This window comes from Panthera tigris, chromosome E1, assembly GCF_018350195.1.
Source record: "Panthera tigris isolate Pti1 chromosome E1, P.tigris_Pti1_mat1.1, whole genome shotgun sequence".
NCBI classification, from domain to species: Eukaryota; Metazoa; Chordata; class Mammalia; order Carnivora; family Felidae; genus Panthera; species Panthera tigris.
Window position 1 is genome coordinate 1,926,187 of NC_056673.1, and position 19,244 is coordinate 1,945,430.

General features: G+C 57.5%; 2 protein-coding genes and 1 pseudogene across 3 annotated transcripts; 2 read left to right on the plus strand and 1 right to left on the minus strand.

Annotated features, from left to right (window-relative positions):
• LOC102959422 lies at nucleotides 1-860 on the minus strand (annotated as a pseudogene).
• Nucleotides 861-1,976: 1,116 nt separating this feature from the next.
• LOC122233715 (polyunsaturated fatty acid lipoxygenase ALOX15-like) lies at nucleotides 1,977-13,821 on the plus strand. 2 transcript variants are annotated; one of them, XM_042967374.1, is made up of 6 exons: nucleotides 1,977-2,709; nucleotides 3,015-3,063; nucleotides 3,722-3,862; nucleotides 5,074-5,188; nucleotides 5,513-5,594; nucleotides 6,808-6,997. In XM_042967374.1, the coding sequence occupies exons 1-6, from the start codon at nucleotides 2,627-2,629 to the stop codon at nucleotides 6,839-6,841; spliced, it is 504 nt and encodes a 167-aa protein (XP_042823308.1). In that variant the 5' UTR covers nucleotides 1,977-2,626; the 3' UTR covers nucleotides 6,842-6,997. The 2 variants fall into 2 exon arrangements, 1 of the variants encoding a protein (XP_042823308.1); XR_006211389.1 differs by lacking the exons at nucleotides 1,977-2,709; nucleotides 3,015-3,063; nucleotides 3,722-3,862; ... (1 more) ...; nucleotides 5,513-5,594; nucleotides 6,808-6,997 and adding exons at nucleotides 10,921-11,357; nucleotides 11,675-11,847; nucleotides 12,064-12,243; nucleotides 13,265-13,821.
• A 1,071-nt stretch (nucleotides 13,822-14,892) lies between these two features.
• Nucleotides 14,893-18,897, plus strand: LOC122233714 (polyunsaturated fatty acid (12S)/(13S)-lipoxygenase, epidermal-type-like). The gene is given in 6 exon segments (XM_042967372.1): nucleotides 14,893-15,776; nucleotides 17,327-17,426; nucleotides 17,429-17,534; nucleotides 17,678-17,759; nucleotides 17,836-18,151; nucleotides 18,754-18,897. Coding segments are annotated over 5 exon segments (705 nt in total). The 5' UTR covers nucleotides 14,893-15,627; the 3' UTR covers nucleotides 18,104-18,151; nucleotides 18,754-18,897.
• The last annotated feature ends 347 nt before the right edge of the window (nucleotides 18,898-19,244 follow it).

A 19,244-nucleotide genomic window follows, 5' to 3' on the forward strand; every position in this document is an offset into this window, starting at 1 on the left:
CTAGTTATTTCCAGGTGAATGCTTCACATTTCCTGGCTTTTGGAAGTTCTCCTTCCAGAAATCTTCTAGGACCGTGTATCCTCGTAAAGACCCGTCATGTAATTTCTCTCCACCGATCTGGACAGATACAGTGGCTTGTTGTGGGGAATCAAGAGAGGCGGTTCATCTCGCGAACCCAGAGGACACCCCAGCTTCTTTAGCTTTGAACCTTTAGCCGAAAGAAATCCCACAATGCCGGCAAAGCCAATAACGCCAAGTCTCGGAAAAGATCCGGGAGGCACACCTTGGAGATATCCGCGGCTGTCTGGCCCCCATCGAGCCGGACCCTGCATCTCGGGCTTCGTGTGTGAGTGTATTTCCGGACCCCAGCTGGTCTGTGGCTCACGGTAATGTTGGAGGTGTGAGACGCTTCCTTCAAGGCGGGCCCTCAACTCCTCCGCACGTTTAGATTGACCCCCGGGGACGGAGTAGAGCGAAAGCCCGTGAACTTCCACGGAGGTTTGGTGAGGTGGGCCCTCTTCAGGGGAGGCGTAGACCTTGAAGGTGAGCCGACTCAGGCTGGCCGGCCCCACAGACCTCGGAGTTATCTTGAACGTGCTGCTGGCAGGGGGCACTCCGGCCTCCCCTGCTCTTCAAAAGGCCCAAGAGGAGATGGTCTTTCTTTCCGCCACTGTGTGGTGTTGGGTCTGCCTGGGCTCATTGGAGGAGGAGCGCCATCTTGCCAAGGAGGTAAGTCACTGGACGAGCTCATTCACGAAGGATGGACGGATAGGAAAACACAACCCCAGCTCCTCGGTGACGCTGACCTGGACAACCCTAGACTCAGCCTACCTTATGGGCGTCTTATCTTCTGAGATCATGGTTTTTCCCTACTGTCTGAGCCATTTCGAATAGATTTTTTTTTTTTTTGGTTACTGGCAAGAGAAAACATTCTATATGTAAGTGAAATAATTCACTTCTCATTTCAATCAGTCCCATTATTTAGGTTTTGCTCCTTGAAATGTCACGACATAGCCAGTGGGAGCCCCTCTAATTGGAAACATGCCCTTTCAGTACTGCCTGTGACTTTCTTGAGAACGCCCTTCCTTTTTTTTTTCTTTTTTAGCGACAATAGTATGTCCCAGGCATATCCTGAGGTTTGCCTGCTCGAAGGTATGGAGTCAGCTGCCCTCCAAGGAGCCCACGTTTTAGTGGAAAATAATATCGTAGACCACAGTCCGGTTTCCAAGGAGCTGGCGTAGGTAGAAAAGACCGTTGTTGCTGTCGGGACTCTTTTCGTTGTGACAGAGCTGGAAAAATCGTTTCCTTCACGTGTCCATAGTTCTTACCAATCAGTAAGAAAAAGACGAAAATCCCAGAGAAAAACGGAGCGGCCGGTCCACAGAAAAGGAAATACCAGTGTCTTCTACGATACGGAAAGATGCCCAACTTTACTCCGCGTAAGAGAAACGGAAATTAAAATGACACGAGTGTGCCGTTTCTCGGCTGTCAGACTGGCTGCGGCGAGGGCGCTCATCAGCACGGTGTTGGTGAGACTGAGGGAAAGGGGGCATCCTCACGCATCACTGGCCTCACTGATGGAAGCGGAAATTGCCACAGCATCTGTCAGGGGCAGCTTTGCACGTGCCAAATGTCCACATGCTTGTGGCCCAGAAATTCCATTTTTAGGATATCGTGCTACGTGTATACTTACATTTGAGAAACCATGTATGTGCCCGGCGATTTCTTGTAGCAAAACACTTCTTTTTTATATTTACACAAGATTGCCAGCATCCTAAATGTCCACTTAGACAAAGCTGGTAGGCTATGTTTTGCTACGTCAAAACGGTGGCACCCTTTTTAAGAAATATTTATTTCAATTAAAATATTTATTTTTGAGAGAGAGAGAGAGAGCAGGAGAGGGGCAGGGAGACGGGAGACACAGAATCTCAAGCAGGCTCCACACTGTCAGCACAGAGCCGGATGTGGGGCTCGAAGTCACGAACCTGAGATCATGACCTGAGCCGAAGTCGGACGCTCAACCTACTGAGCCCCCCGGGCGCCCCCAAACAGTGACACCCTTAAGGCACAAGGAAGCTCTTTAAGTTGATACACGATGATCTCCTGATTTAATCTGCAATGTGGAAAAACCAAGCTGCGGAACAGTGTGTAGAATATGCTACCACGTGCAGGAGGAGGACGAGGGCGATCGGCGTGTCTCCGCTCGTGAACGTGCGTAGGGAAGACGTACGGCGACCACAGGAGGTGGAGACACCGGGTGGCGTGGGGCTGAGCGGGAGACCCTAGCGAATGCCACTTTCTTTCTGCCGTTCCTGCTTTGCGTCATGGAAAGTTTCCGCCCACGAGAAAAGCAAACCAGAAACGACGCTGTCCCTGTTTCTGTTGACTTCACTTGCTTTGTCAGGCTTATGGGACTCGGCGTCACGGCTACTGGAGTCGATCTGGCTATTCCTTTATTATTTATGTTGCCTGGGAGTTGCTCGTTTGCCTGTGTCTCCCCCGAGGGAAGGACTTACTTTTAACGGGCCTTTGTGCCCAGTGTGTTCTAGCAAACACCTCTCAGCACCCGCAAGCCTGATACCGTGCTGTATCCAGAAGAAACCAAAATGAGGACGTCCTGCTGGGAATGTGGTCCCTGCCGAGGGAAGCTGGCTCACCGTGGCTGGGGATCCGGCCGTTCGCGCAAACTACTGTGGCATTAAGTGTGCGGTAATGAAGTATGCACAGGGCAAAAGCGGTAGAGAGCGAAGCCGATGAGGTCTGGCGGGGGGCGGCGGGATCACCGGGGAGGACTCCGAAAAACCGAAATCTGACCAGGGATTAGAAGGCTGAACAGAACGTCCCAGAAACAGGGACCACGAGCAAACTGCAGAGTGGGTTCTGGGAAACACAGGGGTCCGGCCCACGTGGGGAGACGGGAGGTGAGGATGGGGTGTCGTGGAATAAGGTGGGAGAGGGGCGGGCCAAGTGGAAAGAGCGTCGAAGGCCAAGAAGCTTGGATTTTTATCCCGCAGGCAACAGGCGGGTAGCGATGAGCCCCCGAGCTTGGCACAAGGAAGGCCTGTAAGTGTTGGAAGTTGACCAAGTTAGTTCCGAGGCCACGCTGTACCTCACTGAGGAGCTCCTGTGGACCAGCCCCCCCCACCGCCCTCCCCCCCCTGCAACCTTAAGCATGGCCCTCCCAGAGAAGAGCCACCTCGTGAGGCCAGTGTGTGTGAGTGTGTGTGTGTGTGTGTGTGTGTTCGGATGGGGAGGCCTTGGGGCCCCTGGGTGGCTCAGTCGGTTGAGCGTCCGACTTTGGCTCAGGTCATGATCACCTGGTTTGTGGGTTCAAGCCCTGTGTCGGGCTCTTTGCTGACAGCTCGGAGCCTGGAGCCCGCTTCGGATTCTGCGTCTCCCCTCTCTCTGCACGTCTCCAGCTCGCGCTCTCTCTCAAAAATAAGCGTCAAAAAAAAATTAAAAGAAATTAGATGGGGGGGGCCTTCCCAGCCCCACACTGGGAGGCCCCCTTCCCTCCTCCTCCCCCAACCGGGGTCGCTGTGTGCCTCCCTGGCCCCCCACCCCCACCCCCGCCAGGCCCGCCTTCTTGGGCTCCGGGCTGGTGGAGACCCGGGTGCCCCCACACCCGGGGGCCCGCTGGGCTTCCGAGGAGGAGGGGTCCGGGCTCTGCTCTTCAGAGAGTCCGCTCTTCCCCCTGAGACCGCGACTTGTCTTCCGGCAGGATGGGTGTCCGCGCCGCCGCGTGTCCGCCGGCTCCTCGCTGTGCGCGGGGCTCCAGCAACCAAGTGCAGCTGTGGCTGGTGGGCCAGCACAGGGAGGCGGCGCTCAAGACCGGCGCGGGAACAGGACCCGGCGGGGACAGGTGACACAAGGGCCCGGACGGACGGGGCGCACGGCGCGCTCCCCCGCGGCCTCCTTGGAGGTGACCAGTGCGCGCCCGCCCGTCGTGGCGCAGAGCTCGGCCTTTCCTCGAATAGGCCGTCCGTCCTCCCGTGTCCCCTGTTCTTAAAAGCTGCCGTTTCAAGCCTTCTGCGGCGTCGCTAGGTGGGGGACCTGCGGGCCCTCCCCGGGTACCCGGCGGGGATGCGGGCGCCGGGGAGGAAGCCCGAGATGCGAAGCCCGCGTTTCCCAGCCTCTTCCCCGCTCTCGCCGCGTCCACCTGCTGCTCGCCCCGGCTCCGACCCGCCAGGCCTCACCGCCTGCCCCTCTTCCCAGCCCTCCCCGCGGCGCTCCCCCCCCCTCCCCCGCTTCCCTTCCTCCGCCTCTAACCGAGAGTGCGCGCGGTCAGTTCTGTCTCCCGGACCTCTCGGCCCCGAGCCCCGCCCCCGCCCACCGGGGCCGCCTTGAACCCGAGTCCCCTGCGGGCCCTCCACCGCCTCGCCCCGGCCGCCCTTCCACCACCGGAGCGGTTCTCCAAACGTTCCCACCTTCAAAGGTGCCCCCGCGCAGAACACGGGAGTGGCTTCCGTGTGTCCTCGGGACCAGCCCAACGTCCGTGGCTTACCCTCGAGGCTGCACGGTGTGGTCGCGCCCCTCTCCCCACAGCCCTGCCCTGAGCCCCAGCTCCACGACGCGGCTCGGCTCGCCTCGGCCCCGTCCCCCGGTACCCCTGCGCGGCACGCCTCCCCGCCTCTCCCTCTCCCGCGCGGCCCGGCCCGGCCCAGCGCCGCCCCCTGGAGGGGTCTCTCTAGTCGGCACGTCGTGCGGAAGGCCTGCCAGGGCCGGGGACTGCCCGCTGCATCCTGGGGCCGCTGGCGAGGGCGCGCCTGCCGTTCTGCTCCGCGGTCCCCGCGCCCGGGGGCGCTCCCTCGGGGCGCGGCGCGGCGCGTGGCGCGGTGACCACAGGGAGGAAGAAGTGAGGAAGGGGTGCACCTCCCCGTCTCGCCTCCCCCGCCTCCCCCGGACCCGCGTGGGGTCGTGGGGCCACCTGCTCCGTGCGCGCCCCCTTGGCTGTGCGGCTCCTTTCGCGCGCCTTTCCCAGAGGCCCTCGGAAGGGCGTCCGGCGCGGGCAGGGCTCAGTCCCGGGGCTGCTTCTGGGGAGCCCCGCGGTGGCCGAGCCCCTGTCGCCCGCAGGAAGTGGAGCTTCAGGCGGACGTGCAGGGCCCCGGCGCCAGCGGGGACGAGTTCAGGTTCCCGTGCTGCCGCTGGGTGGAGGGCGCTGGCATCCTGAGACTGCCCGAGGGCACCGGTGAGCGCGGGGCTGGGGGCGTGAGGAGGCCCGGTCGGGGGAGCGGAGGAGAGGGGGCAGGGCGCGCGCGCTGGAACCTGGAAATCGGGGTTCGGGGCGGTTCTGGAAGAGGCGGGTTGCTGGAGATACACCTGCCGGCCGGAGGCTGGGGGAGGGCAAGATGCTGAAGGGTCAGGGCCAGCGGGCAGGGCCGGCAGGGGAGGCGTCCTTGGCGGGCAGGGGAGAGGCTCTCCGGAGGAGCCTCACTGCCCACCCCTCCTCCCCACCCCTCCTCCCCACCCCTCCTCCCCACCCCTCCTCCCCACCCCTCCTCCCCACGCGTAGGCCGCGCGGTGCTGGACGACCCTCAGGGCCTGTTCAGGCAGCGCCGGGAACACGAGCTGGAGGAACGGAGGAAGCTGTACGGGTCAGCCCTCCCCCCGCACCCGACTCCTCCCGACCCCACTCGACCCTCCTCCCGCACCCCGGCTCCTCCCGACCCCACCCGACAGCCCTCCTCCCGACCCGACAGCCCTCCCCCCGCACCCCGACTCCTCCTGACATAGCGATGCAGGAGAGGGCGACGGAAGGCGCGGCCGCGGAAAGCACCCCTTTCTGGGTACTTGCTCTCTGCCTCCGGCGGGTACCTGCGCGGCCCCCTGCGCCCCGCGGCCCATACTGGGCTTTGGGCGCCACCTGCTGGCCGCCGGGCAGTACTGGACAGGGGACCTGCCTTGGGCGCAGAAATTCGGAGAAAGGGCCGAGCTGCTGCTGGGGCCTCAGGGAACTGCGGAACACCTCCTCCCTGCAGCCCCTAGAGGAGCTCAGGGCGGGGTTATGGCTGGGCTGGGGATTCTCACCTTGTGACTACAGTCCGGGGCAGGATGACGACACCAGCGTTGTGCGTTTATTTTCTGAATTCTTGTATTTTATTTTATTTAATTAATTTATTTTTTAAATTTTTTTAAATGTTTATTTATTTTTGAGACAGAGACAGAGCATGAACGGGGGAGGGGCAGAGAGAGGGAGACACAGAATCGGAAGCAGGCTCCAGGCTCCGAGCCGTCTGCCCAGAGCCCGACGCGGGGCGCGAACCCACGGACCGTGAGATCGTGACCTGAGCTGAAGTCGGACGCTTAACCGACTGAGCCACCCAGGCGCCCCTATTTTATTTTTTTTAAGTTTAGTTATTTGAGAGAGCACAAGGGGGGGAGGAGGAGGAGGAGGAGGAGGAGGAGGAGAGAATCCCAAGCAGACTCCATGCCGTCAGTGCAGAGCCTGACGCGGGGCTCAAGCTCACGAACTGTGAGATCATGACCCGAGTCAAAGTCGGGTGCTTAACGGACTGAACCACCCAGGTGCCCCTTTCTCACCAACACTTACTATTTTCTTGTCTTTTTGACAATAGCTGCCTCACAGGTGTGAGCTGATAATCTTATTATAGTTTCGATTTGTTGTTTGGTCTGGTTTTAGGTGGCTGTCTGCTTTTTGTGTGAGAATTTTCTCTGTTCTGTTTTTATGTGACTATTCAGGAAGATCCAAAACCTCTTGCCACCACCTTCCCAGAAACTCTATGTGTTACTTTTTGTAGTGAAAAACCCCTGAGGTATGGGAAGCTTAATCTGGGCATTATTTGGAAGGTCGCTATGGCAGGGAGCCAGTGTTGATTTCTGAGGAATGGAAGCGTCATCAGATCGGTTCGGAAGTTTAACTTGGCAGAAGTCTGGCGACTGGGGGAAGGTAGTGGAACGGGAAAGGCCAATTATGACGGTACGTCAGCCCTCCAGATGGGAGATGCTACTGAGGGAGAGGTGAGGGGGGACGGGTGTGAGAAACGCGGTGGGGGCTGAGTCAAGTGGCTCGGTGACGGGTGGCGGGAGAAGAAGGCGAGTTGGAGACGTGCCGGTCAACCGGAAACTCCTAGAACGAACGTCTGGGGAAACGGCAGAGTCCCAGACGTCAGTAGGGATGACGGCAGTGACTGCCGAGAGGGGGACCAGGGGGTCGAGGGGGAGATACCGCTAAGGTCTCGAAAATCAGTTTGGCGAGTTACGGGGTCCTGGGCGGAGACGCGGGCGGGCGTCCGGAGCTCGGGGAAAGAGCCACGCCGGACACGCGGGTGTGGGGGTCGTCTGCGTTCCGCACCCAAGGAAAAGACAACAAATGGCACTAAAACAATATTTGCGGAAAAGTGAGAAAAACTGCTTGTGAGACGAAGGAACCATCTGGCTACATCAAAAATAAAAAGGCAGCAGGAAGCTTTATGTGCGCGGGAAGGGCCCGTGGCTTTCTCTCCGAGTGGTCTGGCTCTGTTTACGGGGGAGTTTCTGAATGTCAGGATTTGGTTTCTTGGTTTTGTTTTTTTTATTTCAGAGAGAGGGAGAGTGTGCGCGTGAGCAGGGGAGGGACAGAGGAAGAGAGAGAGAGGCTGGTAAGCAGGGCTCGATCCCACGACCCCGGGATCATGACCTGAGCCGAAATCCAGAGTCGGATGCTCAACGCCTGAGCCACCCGCGCGCCCCACTGAATGTCCACATTTGGAGAGATGTTCTCCGGGGTCATTCACATCACACCCCCTCGTAAGCCTTACGCCCCACCCCAGATCGTCTCTGCATCTACTGCTCCGGGTTCATTTCCCCTTGGTTTCGGCTTCTCCGGAGAAGAAAACCTCGACAGGTGGGCGGTGCGCTCGAGGGACGTACACCTGTACCCGGATGCCTGTACGTGTACAGATCTTCGGCCCAGCCCCGTGCCACGCACACGCGTTACGGGGTAAACGGTACCTCCCAGGCTTGGGCCTCTGAGAGCTTCCCGGGGACGGTCCTCGGCCTGGTGTTTATTGCTGTCCCCCCCTTGCTGCACTTTGTAGCGTCTGCAATGTGAATCTTCAGTCTTCACAAACGCTCGAAGTCTGTTACGCTGGGAGTCTTCCGTCCAGTTGATTTTGTCCCCGCACACGCACGTTTTACTTCCCCCCACTGCGTGCTGGTGGGGCGCCTGGGTGGCTCAGTCGGTTGAGCGTCCGACTTCGGCTCAGGTCATGATCTCGCGGTTCACGAGTTCCAGCCCCTCGTCCGGCTCTGTGCTGACCGCTCGGAGCCCGGAGCCGCTTCGGATTCTGTGTCTCCCTCTCTCTCTGCCCCTCCCCCACTCACGCTCTGTCTCTCTCTCTCTGTTTTAATAAACATTAAAAAAGTTTTTTTTAAAGAATGGGATTAGTGATGGCAAATCTGCACAAGAGAATGCCACGCAGTCACGAGAATGAAAGAACAACTAATGAGCAACCACGGGAGCGAACTTCACAAACACATTGTTGAACAAAAGAAATCGGACGGGAGAGAGTACGGATGCTGCAACTTTATACAAAGTACGGAAACAGGCAAAACGAATCCGTGGTGCCACAGGTCGGAACAGTGGTTACCCTTTGGGGGAGGGTACTGACCGGGAGGGGTCACGAGAGAGACTTCTGGGGGACTGGTCATTTTCCACGGTGATTGTTTTTCCCTTTTATCTGGGTGTCGATCATATATGAGTGCGTCCAGCCTGAGAAAGCCATCAGGTTGTACCCTGGTAACAATCCACTTTTATATATGTAACTTGTACTTCGAGACATGAAGATTAAAAGAGGATGGGCCATAGTTAAGCCACATGGACCTTCAGAGTGAAGTTACTTAGTATCTAATACAGTTTAGGAAAAGGACCCCTTTGCCAATGTCGTTGTCAAATGAAAACAAATCCAGACTTAAGGAAGTGGAAATTATTCAAGAGTATTGCATGGGGAGACCACTTTGACCACAAGATCTGCAAGTGTCTCAAATGTCAGAAAGAAATTCACTCTGGTACGAGAAGTGTTCAGGCTGGAAAGAACCAGGGGTGCTGATGTGGTCAAACCTTGGAGCAAAAAACCAACCAACCAACCAACCAACCAAACGAAACCGTTGGAGCAGGAAGTACCTCTCCTTCAGGTTGGCTGACGGGGTGTTCCCCAATGCTAGAAATTCTCTTTGATTTTTTCTGACCTCTAGCCCTCTGCGTTAAGGTCGGGCGTGGGGTGGGGGAGATGGGCTGTAAACCCCTGGTGCGTACCGTCCGGACGCATCATTGATTCTCCCGGGGGAAGGCAGACAGGGGTTGGGAATCCCTCTATGAGGCGGGAGCAGGAGTCAGTAACAGTGACGTAACGGGTCTCGGGGAGGACTGAAGGCAGGGTGGCATGAGGGGTTGAAACTCGAGGGAATCTGGCCTTTATTTATTTAGGGCCCACACGTCTTGGACTCCTTCCTACACATCTTTCTTCCCGTTAAGGTTTTGTTTTTGTTTTTGTTTTTTAATGTCTGAGAGACCAAGAGAGACAGAGTGTGAGCAGGGGAGGGGCAGAGAGCGAGGGAAACGCAGAATCCGAAGCAGGTTCCAGACTCCGAGCTGTCAGCACAGAGCCCGACGCGGGGCTCAAACTCGTGAACCGTGAGATCATGACCTGAGCCGAAGTTGGACGCTCAACCGACCGAGCCACTCAGGCGCCCCTCCCATTAGGTTTTAAAAAAATCAATCGGCTTTAGTTTTTAGAGCAGTCTTAGATTTACAGAAGATAACTGAGTAGACAGTACAGAGAGTTCCCAACACATCTCTGCTCCCCCATCTTGTGTGTAGTTTTCCTATTAATGTTACACGTTATTAATAATAATACATAGTGTACCTTGCAGTGATATTGTACATTTGTTACAGTCATTGACCTGATCCTGATACAGTAACTAAACTAAAGCGACTATCGTAACTGATATGAGAATTGACGAAAGTCCACAGCTTACGTTAAAGTTGACTCTTGGTGTTACAGTTATAAGGTTTTGACAAGGGTGTGATGACGTGTATTCCTCGTGACGGTATCCTACCGATTGGTCTCGCTGACCTAAACTCTCCCTATTCGTCCTGCCTGCCTCCCCCACAGCCTCTTTGGCAACCACCCATCTTCTGTCTCTGCGACTTTGCTTCTCCCAGAGTGTCATATAGTTGGAATTATGCGGTGTGCTGCCCTTTTTAGTTTTATTTATTTATTTTTTTTGGGGGGTGGGGGAGGAAGGGCAGACAGGGAGGGAGTGAGGGAGAGGGAGGGAGGGAGGGGGAGAGAGAGAGAGAGAGAGAGAGAGAGAGAATCCCGAGCAGGCTCCGCACTGTCAGACAAGTCACTTTTAGATGGAAGGCTGTGGAAATAGGATCTGAAGTCTTTCCTATGATCTCTCCAGCTCTGTGATAGGTCCCAGCGTATTTGGGTTTAACTGCACATCTTTGTGAATTTTGTAAATTTTGAGAAATTTGAGAAACTGTACTAATTGATAAAGGTAGGAAAGCCCTGACAATAGGACCCTAAAACTCACCTAAATAGTGCAGAACATCCCTGCCTTCAATATAGTTTCATTTCGGACCTGCCCCTTCACAAAGCCACGACACGACAGCCATTGCAAGTGATGACTTCAGACGGGTCCACGTGTGCCCGGTATTGGTCTCCTTTGGCTTCAGTCCCAAGCCCTGCTTCCTCTTTAGATCGTGGGGTTTCCTTGTGTGTAATAATGACCTTTACCATTTGCCGAATGCTTCTTTTTTAAAAAAAATATTTATTTTGAGAGAGAGAGAGAGCGAGCGAGCACATGCAGGGGAGGGGCAGAGAGACAGGGAGAGAGAATCCCAACCAGACTCCGTACTCAGTGCAGAGCCCGACGTGGGGCTCGATCTCACAACGGTGAGATCGCGACCAGGGCTGAAACCAAGAGTTGGACGCTTAGCCAGCTGAGCCCCCCAGGTGCCCCTTCGTTGAACGCATCTTAAACATTACATATTGTGTTAAGAGCGGTTTCCACAGCAACCCTTTCAGTGTCCAAGCAGCTTTATGATGTCGGTGTGATTGTTTTTATTTCGTAGCTGAGGACGCAGAGACTCTGAGAAGCTCGGTAACGTGTCATGGGTCGCACGGTCACAAGTTAGAGGCGGGGCCGGAATTGGACTCGAGCGTGTCTGGCTCAGAAGCTTGTGCCCTTAACCACCACTCCGGCTTCCCCCCTCATCTCGCACCCTGAGGTTCTTCCCTTGAGACGGTCTCAAATCTTTAGATGTCACTCAAAGCAGATGGCCTCGTCAGGACATGATTTAACCCTGTTTAACGTGGAGGACTTTCCCATTGCCCAAAGATGCTGCGGCGGTGAGGATGGAGATTCCCAAAGTCCCCCTGACAAGTTTAATGTTAGGTTTTTGATTCATGTTTTCTAACTGGAGGTAACGGGTAGCTGTAGGTTTTCCCCCAAAGGGGATATTTGCTGAAGGCGTAGTACCATGGTGGTCTCTTGGCAGGCATACCCGTGCTCCTGTGCCGTAGAGAAAAAAAATTCTGTATTCTTTTCACAGATAGATATACGTATCTATAGATCTATATCTGTAGAGTAGATCTCTATCTATCCGTATATCTTTAACTATATATGTGTTTAACGATCTTCCCCACGATTCCTCTCCCCGAGAAAGAAATTCACAGAGAAATCCACACAGAAATTTAGTGTGCTATTTGGCACACGGGCCATCATCAGAGACTTACTGGCCAAGTGGAGTTGAAGTGTCTTAGCATCGAGCCCGGCACCTCCACGCGTCTCTGCTGACCTCTTGGCTTTATCGCCTTGACCTTGGGCCATCGATGGGAGGTACAAAACAGCACGGGGGTCCGGTCCTGAAACGTCACCGTCATAGGCTCACGTGCCGGATTCCCGTCCGGTGGTGGAAATCGCGCGGCGTGGAAAAGACGTGGCAGGGAAATACCCTGATGCCTTTGGTCACCACTAGGGACGCAAACGGAGACGGGGTTGGTGGGGCGGTAATGTCTGGGGAGACGGCGCCCTAAGCTCTCTTCTTCCACCCAGATATCCTCCTTGGTTGCCGGGCTCTCTGCTTTCACAGTCGGGTACGGACCTTGCTGTCAGAAAGCGGGTGCTGAGGTGATTTGGATGCCACCGTTCGTTCAGACTCACGGTCAGTTTCTCGCTTTGGCGCCAGCGGTCCCACCTCACTGACTCGTCGAGAAGCGCACCGTCGTGGGTCTCGTAAGTACGGTGCTTTTCCATTGGGGGAGGGGAGCTCGGACCAGACTGCTCTTCTCTAAGGCGGCTGTTACGTCTCCCAGAGCCGCGGCCTTCGTGGTCAGGTGGTCCGAGCCCCGCAAGACAACCAGTGAGTGCTTAACCAAGCGCTTTGTTGCCGGACCCTCGCTAGCCCCCCACTCCACCTCGATTTTCCCACCGCACGTACAGCTTACTAAAGACGTCAGTTCAAAAATGGTTCCGTTATGGGGTGGGTGGCTGGCTCAGTCAGTTGAGTGTCGGACTCTTGATTTCAGCTCAGGTCGTGATCAGGTTGTGAGATCGAGCCCCACGTTGGGCTCCACACTGAGCGTTGAGCCTGCTTAAGAATCTCAATCTCTCTCTCTCTCTCTCTCTCCCCCCCCCCCGCCCCCCCCCCCACTTGTGCTCTCTCTCTCAAATGAAATTAAAAAAAAATTTCAAATGGCTCTATTATCAACCACCCCATTCTGGTCAATATAAAAAGACGACTGATAGAACAAGTCACTAGTATTCCGTGGAGTTTGGCGTTTTGGAGGGAACTATTTCCTTTCTTCTCACCAACATGAGAGAGAGGCAGGGTGGTGTTGTCTCTAAGGCCAGGGTGAGAGTCGGGTGCGAGAGAAGCTCTTGTAAAGATGTCTGCTATAAAGGGAACGTTCTGGATAAATTCCTCTTGTGCCTCTAGACCCACTTTGTAGTGGTTTTGTTTGTTCGATTTGGTTTTTGTTTTTGTTTTTGAGAGAGGGAGTGTGCACAAAAAAAAAAAAAAAAAGGAAAGGGGCAGAGAGGGAGAGAGAGAATCCCAAGCAGGCTCCATGCTGTCAGCACAGGGCCCCACTTGGGGCTCAATCTCACGACCCTGGGATCGTGATCTGAGCCGAAATCAAGAGTCTTACACTCAACCGACTGAGCCCCCGGGCGCCCCTCATTTTGTGTTCTGTCTTCCCTGGGAGGATGGTCTTGTGGGTTATATCAACGGGCTCGCATGTCCCCTGGTCTCTAGGGGGTTTGTCCGAGGCAGCGCCCCAGCAGGAGGTCACGGGGATGGATGAGAGTGAGGTGGGTATGTTTATTCCCCTGGGTCCCTCCCCTAAAAGTTCCTTTTAGGCTGTGTGACCTGAAAAAAGGATACCGCTCCTTTCAAGGAAGCCTTCCCTAGAAAGCTTTCTCTTTCTGGGCTTTAGTCCCCTTTTCCTCGGGCTTATGGGTGGTGACAGCTTACAGGGCCGATGGGCTCAGGATCCTGCACTGTTCCTCTGTGGTTGTGTCACACCCTACCCTTCCTTCGCCAGCTGTCCCTTTGTTAATAAGCTGTCCTCCACTTACCCGAATTTAAACGTGTCCTCTGTCTTCTGTTGGGTGCTTGGCTGACGCGAGGGAGACCAGCAGAATGAGAATCTCCTGGTGCCATCAATGGCGTGGAGGAGAGTGAAATAAAAGTTCGCGTAAGTTTCTGACTGCCCAGGGGCCCAGGGCGTTGCCATTTTAAGTTGTCCTCCATTTTGGGGAAGAACAGGGAGCGATTTGTCTTCTGAATTTGGAGGCATATTTAAAAAAATTTTTTTTAATGTTTATTTTTGAGAGAGAGAGAGAGAGAGAGAGAGCGCGCGCACGAGCAGGGGAGGGGCAGAGAGAGAGAGAGAGGGAGACAACAGAATCTGAAGCAGCTCCAGGCTCCGAGCTGTCAGCACAGAACCCGACGCGGGGCTTGAATCCACACTCCGTGAGATCGTGACCTGAACCGAAGTCAGATGCTCAACCGACTGAGCCACCCAGGCGCCCCTGGAGGCATATTGTAAGAGAGAAACCCGTGTTTGCTATTGGTCTGGAGGCCTTGGGATTGGAGGAATCTTACTGGAGCCTTTCGGATCTAGTAAAGAGTTCCCCGAAGGCCTGAAAGAATCTTAATATATTTGAACCTGGGGGAAGATGGGGCCGTTGCCAACTCATCCGTCCTGAAAGGGTACGGCGGAGGGCATCAGAGTCCCGTGGCCCCACACGAAGGGCAGAAGCCCGGGGACTCCGGGTTTCTCTTCCAGGCCAAGCGATGGCACGTCTAGCTGAAAACGGCGTCGGGATATTGCACTGAGGAAACCTGGCTGCTGTCCTAGGAGTTCTTTCGACGGCACCAGCCGGCAGCTGAGCACTGCCCCAAGAGCCAAGCGCTGGGCCTGCAGACCATCCCACCCGCACGAGCAACAGGCAGCGGGTGGCACAGGAGCCTCTGACGAGCGACTTCACCGGAATTTCCTCATTCCGTCCCGGCCCCCGTCGGAGGATGGATGAGAACCCACAGTCCAAAGGCAGGAAGAGCGACACCGCAGGCGAGTTTTGAGTGATTATACATGGCGTGTAAATTGTGCTCGGGTGGGGGGCGGGGGGGCAACTGAGATGTGCCCCGTAGGGATCTGGAAGCCGAGTTGGCGGAGGGAACACGTTGCCAGAGAGCAAGAAGCTTCTTCCCGAAATGGAGGTTGAAGCTCTGGAGGGGAACCGTAGGTTACGGAGCGGAGGTGGGGTTTGTCGGGTTGGAGTCGACGAGGAGGAGAGGAGAGTGCTTCCGGTTTGGGGGGGAGGGGAGAAGAAAAGGGGGCTTACTGGCGACTGCGTGAGCTGCAGAAGAGGGGCCCCCGGGGACGTGCTGTGCGGTGGCGAGTGTCGGGATGGCTCGCGGTCCCCGATTCGTGAGTGTCGGGAGGGGTGGCTGCAGCGGACGAGGTAGCCTCAGAAAACGAGTGGATTTTGCAAGGAAGCTTCCAAATCGTCTACACCGAACCGGCTCATCAGGTGACCGACGCTGAGCGTCGGGGGCAGGACCGACGGGGCCGCACTGTGCCAGAAGCCTCGTTCCCGCACGCCTGGCTCGGTGGCACCCGCCGGGGAGCCTTCTGTTTGTCAAGAATCGTGTGAGCGTTTCTGTCACCTGCTTGTTACCGTCACTTGCGATTCACAGACTCGTGAAATGAGCAAACAAAACGTATTGCTTTTATGAAAACCCAGCTCGACTGACTTCCGCCTCTGTGAACAAGGATCGTTTAAAAATCACCGTCAAGCGGTGCCTGGGTGGCTCAGTCGGTGAAGCGTCTCTTATCCCGGCTCAGGTCGTGGGAGGGGGGTCAAGGGAGGGCGACTTGCCTGCTTGAGTCTCTCTCTCTCCCTCTCTCTCTCTGCCCTTCTGCCCCGCGTGTGCTCTCTCTCTCTCTCCCTCTCAAAAAAATTAAATAAAAATCAAAATCACTGTGAATTGAGTGATTAGAAGGAGGCAGGACAGCAGTAGGTGTGAGGAACCCTGTAAAGATCTGGAGGGTCACCGCATTTCGTCTTTTCCCTACAAGCACCTTTCGTTTCGAGCTCCCTTTTAAACAGATGTCGACTCATCTGGCTGTGGTTTACGCAAGAAAGACCCGGGGAAGGTCTCCTTCAGGACCCACGCTCCGAAAACTCCCACCCGATACACGAAAACACTCGTGGGTGGCTGTTCATTTACGGTTTCGCTTTAGATCAACGTGTTTCAGGTTTGTGTCAATACTTCTTTTTTTTTTTTTTTTTTTTTTAATTTTTTTTTTTCCAACGTTTTTTATTTATTTTTGGGACAGAGAGAGACAGAGCATGAACGGGGGAGGGGCAGAGAGAGAGGGAGACACAGAGTCGGAAACAGGCTCCAGGCTCCGAGCCATCAGCCCAGAGCCTGACGCGGGGCTCGAACTCACGGACCGCGAGATCGTGACCTGGCTGAAGTCGGACGCTTAACCGACTGCGCCACCCAGGCGCCCCATCAGGTTTGTGTCAATACTTCTTGATTCCCTCTTGATCCCCTTCCGATGTTGGCCGACCCGACGAATTCAACATGCAGAAACAGAGGCGGCGTTTAAGCAGAAGCCCGTGGACTCGAGGCCTCTGGGTCACGGCAGAGCGGAAGGTCCGGGAAAGGGGGAGGGAAGCCTGTGGTGAGCCGGGGCGCTGGAGGGGTCGGACGGAAGTGAGCCTCCCAAGAAGGGCGCTGGGAGGGATGTGGACCTGCGACAGCGGCTTCTCTGAGGAGGCCCCCGAGACCCACACGTGGGGAGGCGGAGGGGCAGCCGACGCTGCTGGGATGGGAGCCGGCCGATGGCACCTGCAATACGGTGCTGGCCCCGAAGAGCCCGTGCGGGGAAAGCCCCACGGAGGCTTCAGGACGGGACTTGAAGGGGAGTTCCCGACTCCTCCTCTTGCCCGGGAGCCTGGACAACCGAGCCACGGCCTCCGCCTGCCCGGCACCGTGTACTCGTCCTGCACTGTCACTCGGGATCCTTGTCAAGATGGTTTACTCACGTTCCCCTGAAAACAGCCCCGCACGTCGAGCCTCCCTCGCCCCACTGTCTGTTGTCCTCTTACTTATTCGCTACATCCGGGTGGCCCGTGCTCAGCGTCTTCAGCTCCCGGCAGGGCGTGGAACTGGCATCGGAACGTTTGCAGGTGGACCAGGGTGCACCTTCTCCGGGGACGGTAGGGGGGCACCTGTGTCCGCGGAGAGGAGCCGGTGGGTGGGAGGTGGAGACCCTGGGAACCGGACCACCCCCCGCCCCGCCACCTCGCGGGGACACAGGTCTGGGTGTGGCTTTCTGGGGGTGGGGAGCGGCTGGACCTCGGATCTATTTAATCGCGGGTCTCCCTCCCCCCAGGTGCCCTCCAGGGCCGGGCGCGACGGGCAAGTACGCTATGCGCGTGGTCACCAGGGACTCGCTCCTGGTGGGTTCCAGAAACCTGGTGCAGCTGTGGCTCGTGGGCGAACACGGGGAGGCCGACCTGGGCAAGAAGCTGGGGCCCGTGCGCAGTGAGCTCGGTGTGCAGCCCGCGGGGCACTGGGGGTCCGGGGGAGGAGGCCGGGCAGTGGGGGGGTCCCCGGAAAGGGGCCGGGCGGTGGGGGGGGGGGGGGACACGGCGTGGGGGCCGGGCGGGTGTCCGGAGCCCGGTGCCCTGCAGCCCTACGCGGTCTGTCCGGGTCGGCTCGGAGGGAAGGTGGGCCGTCTCCCCGGCGGCAAGACCCGCAAGCCCGGGTCCGAGCCTGCTCCCCGTCCTGCCGCAGACGGGAGTTCGAGGTCAGCGTCCCCGTGCACCTGGGGCGCCTCCTGCTGGCGAAGCTGCGCAAAATCCTGCTGGATGACGCCTGGTTCTGCGAACGGATCTCCGGATCTCCGGATCTCCGCGCGGCCCGGGGACCCAGGGCGAGGCCCGCTTCCCCTGCTGCCGCCGGGTGCGGGGCGACCAGGTCGTCTGCCTGCCCGAGGGCACCGGTGAGGGTGTGGGGGGCGGCGCGCGGGGCTGGAGGGAGCGGGGGTGGGGGTGGGGTCGCCGTGACGCCGGAGAGGGGACAGGCGGAAGGGCGGGGCCGGCGCGGACCGGGTCCAGGGAGGCCTGTGCTCGTGCCGTCCCCCAGCCCGGACCCTGAGCGACGACCACCAGGACTTCCTTAAGGCGCAGCGGGAGCAGGAACTCCAGGAGAGAAAGAAGGTGTACCGGTGAGCCCCCACCCCCTACCCGAGCCCGAGGAAGCCCCAGCCGCCACTGATCCCCGATTCCGTGTCCTTCCTCCAGGTGGGGCTCCCGGAAAGACGGCTCAATCCTGCCGGTGGCCGGGAGGACGCAGTGTGACCTCCCCAGGAACGAGAGATTCCTGGAGGATAAGGATTTCGACTTCAGGGTCTCCCCGGCGAAAGCGCCAGCGCCCGGGGGAGGGTGGGCACCTGCTCCCCGGGACGCAAAGCAGGGGCCCTTCCTGGTCTCCCGGCACCGCCATTCTTTCCGCAGGCTGGAGGGCTTGGCCTCAAGGGTTCCCTGGACCTCACACAGCCAGTTAAAATAGCGGAAGCCTTCAAAAGAGTATCCCCGCGCGCAGGGACTCCCCTGGCTGGTCAGTTGCCGCAAAGTCCCCAGACCTGTGCGCACCTTTCCAACCCAGGGCTCTGAAAGAAGACGGGGAGGCCGGAGGGAGGGGGTACGCTAGCGGATCAGGAGCTCGGGGCTCCCCGCAGGCTTCCGGACGGATGTCTTTCCGGACGGTTCGAAGTTCAGGGAAGGAGGACGCCTTCTTTGGGTACCGGCTCCTCAAGGGCGCAAACCCCACGCTCCTGAGGCGGCACCAGCCTCCCGGCGCGGCTGCTGGGGCCTCCGGGGTGGGAAGAGCCGAACCCCCAGCCGGAGGCCGAGTCCCGGTGCCCTCCCTGTGCTCACCCACAGCCCCGAGCCGCCGCCCGTCCCTCGGTTCGCCCACCAGCCTCTTTCTGCCCTCCTCCATCTGCACTCAGGGTTTCTCCGAGGCCGCGGGGTGTCCTGTTCGTTGCAGGGTCCGGGCACTCACTGCAGCCCCGGCTCGACGACCCCAAATGACTCCAGACACTGCCGAACATCCTCTGGGGCGGGAGGGGGACGAAAGTCCCCCTGGTCAAGAAGCCGGGAGCTAACGTCCGCCCCTGGCATCCCTTTCTTTTCTTTCCCGTCTCCTTCCTTCGTTAGATGCGTCTCCGGCTTCAGGAAAAGCCGGAGGGAAAGGGAGACCGAACAAAGCCCTGGAGAGAGCTGGAGCTGTGGAGCTTTTTGGAGGGGAGGAAAAAGGAACTATTTTTTAAGAATTCTTTTAATGTTTATTTTTGAGACAGAGACAGAGTGTGGGTGGGGGGTAAGCAGAGAGAGACGGAGACACAGAATCCGAAGCAGACTCCAGGCTCTGAGCTGTCAGCACAGAGCCCGACGTGGGGCTCGAACCCACGAACCTTGAGATCATGACCTGAGCCGAAGTCAGACGCTTAACCGACTGAGCCCCCGGGCGCCCCATAAAGGAACTATTTTGTGCTAAGTTTGGCTAAAACCTGGAGGGGGTTGGTGATAGGGAGGACTTTGGTTGTGGGGGCAGACGGTGTGGCGGAAAACCAGGACGTTCACTTCAGGGGGCTCCAACTCTGATGGGGGGGGGGCACTGGGCGTGGAAACCTTGCATCCAGGGGGCT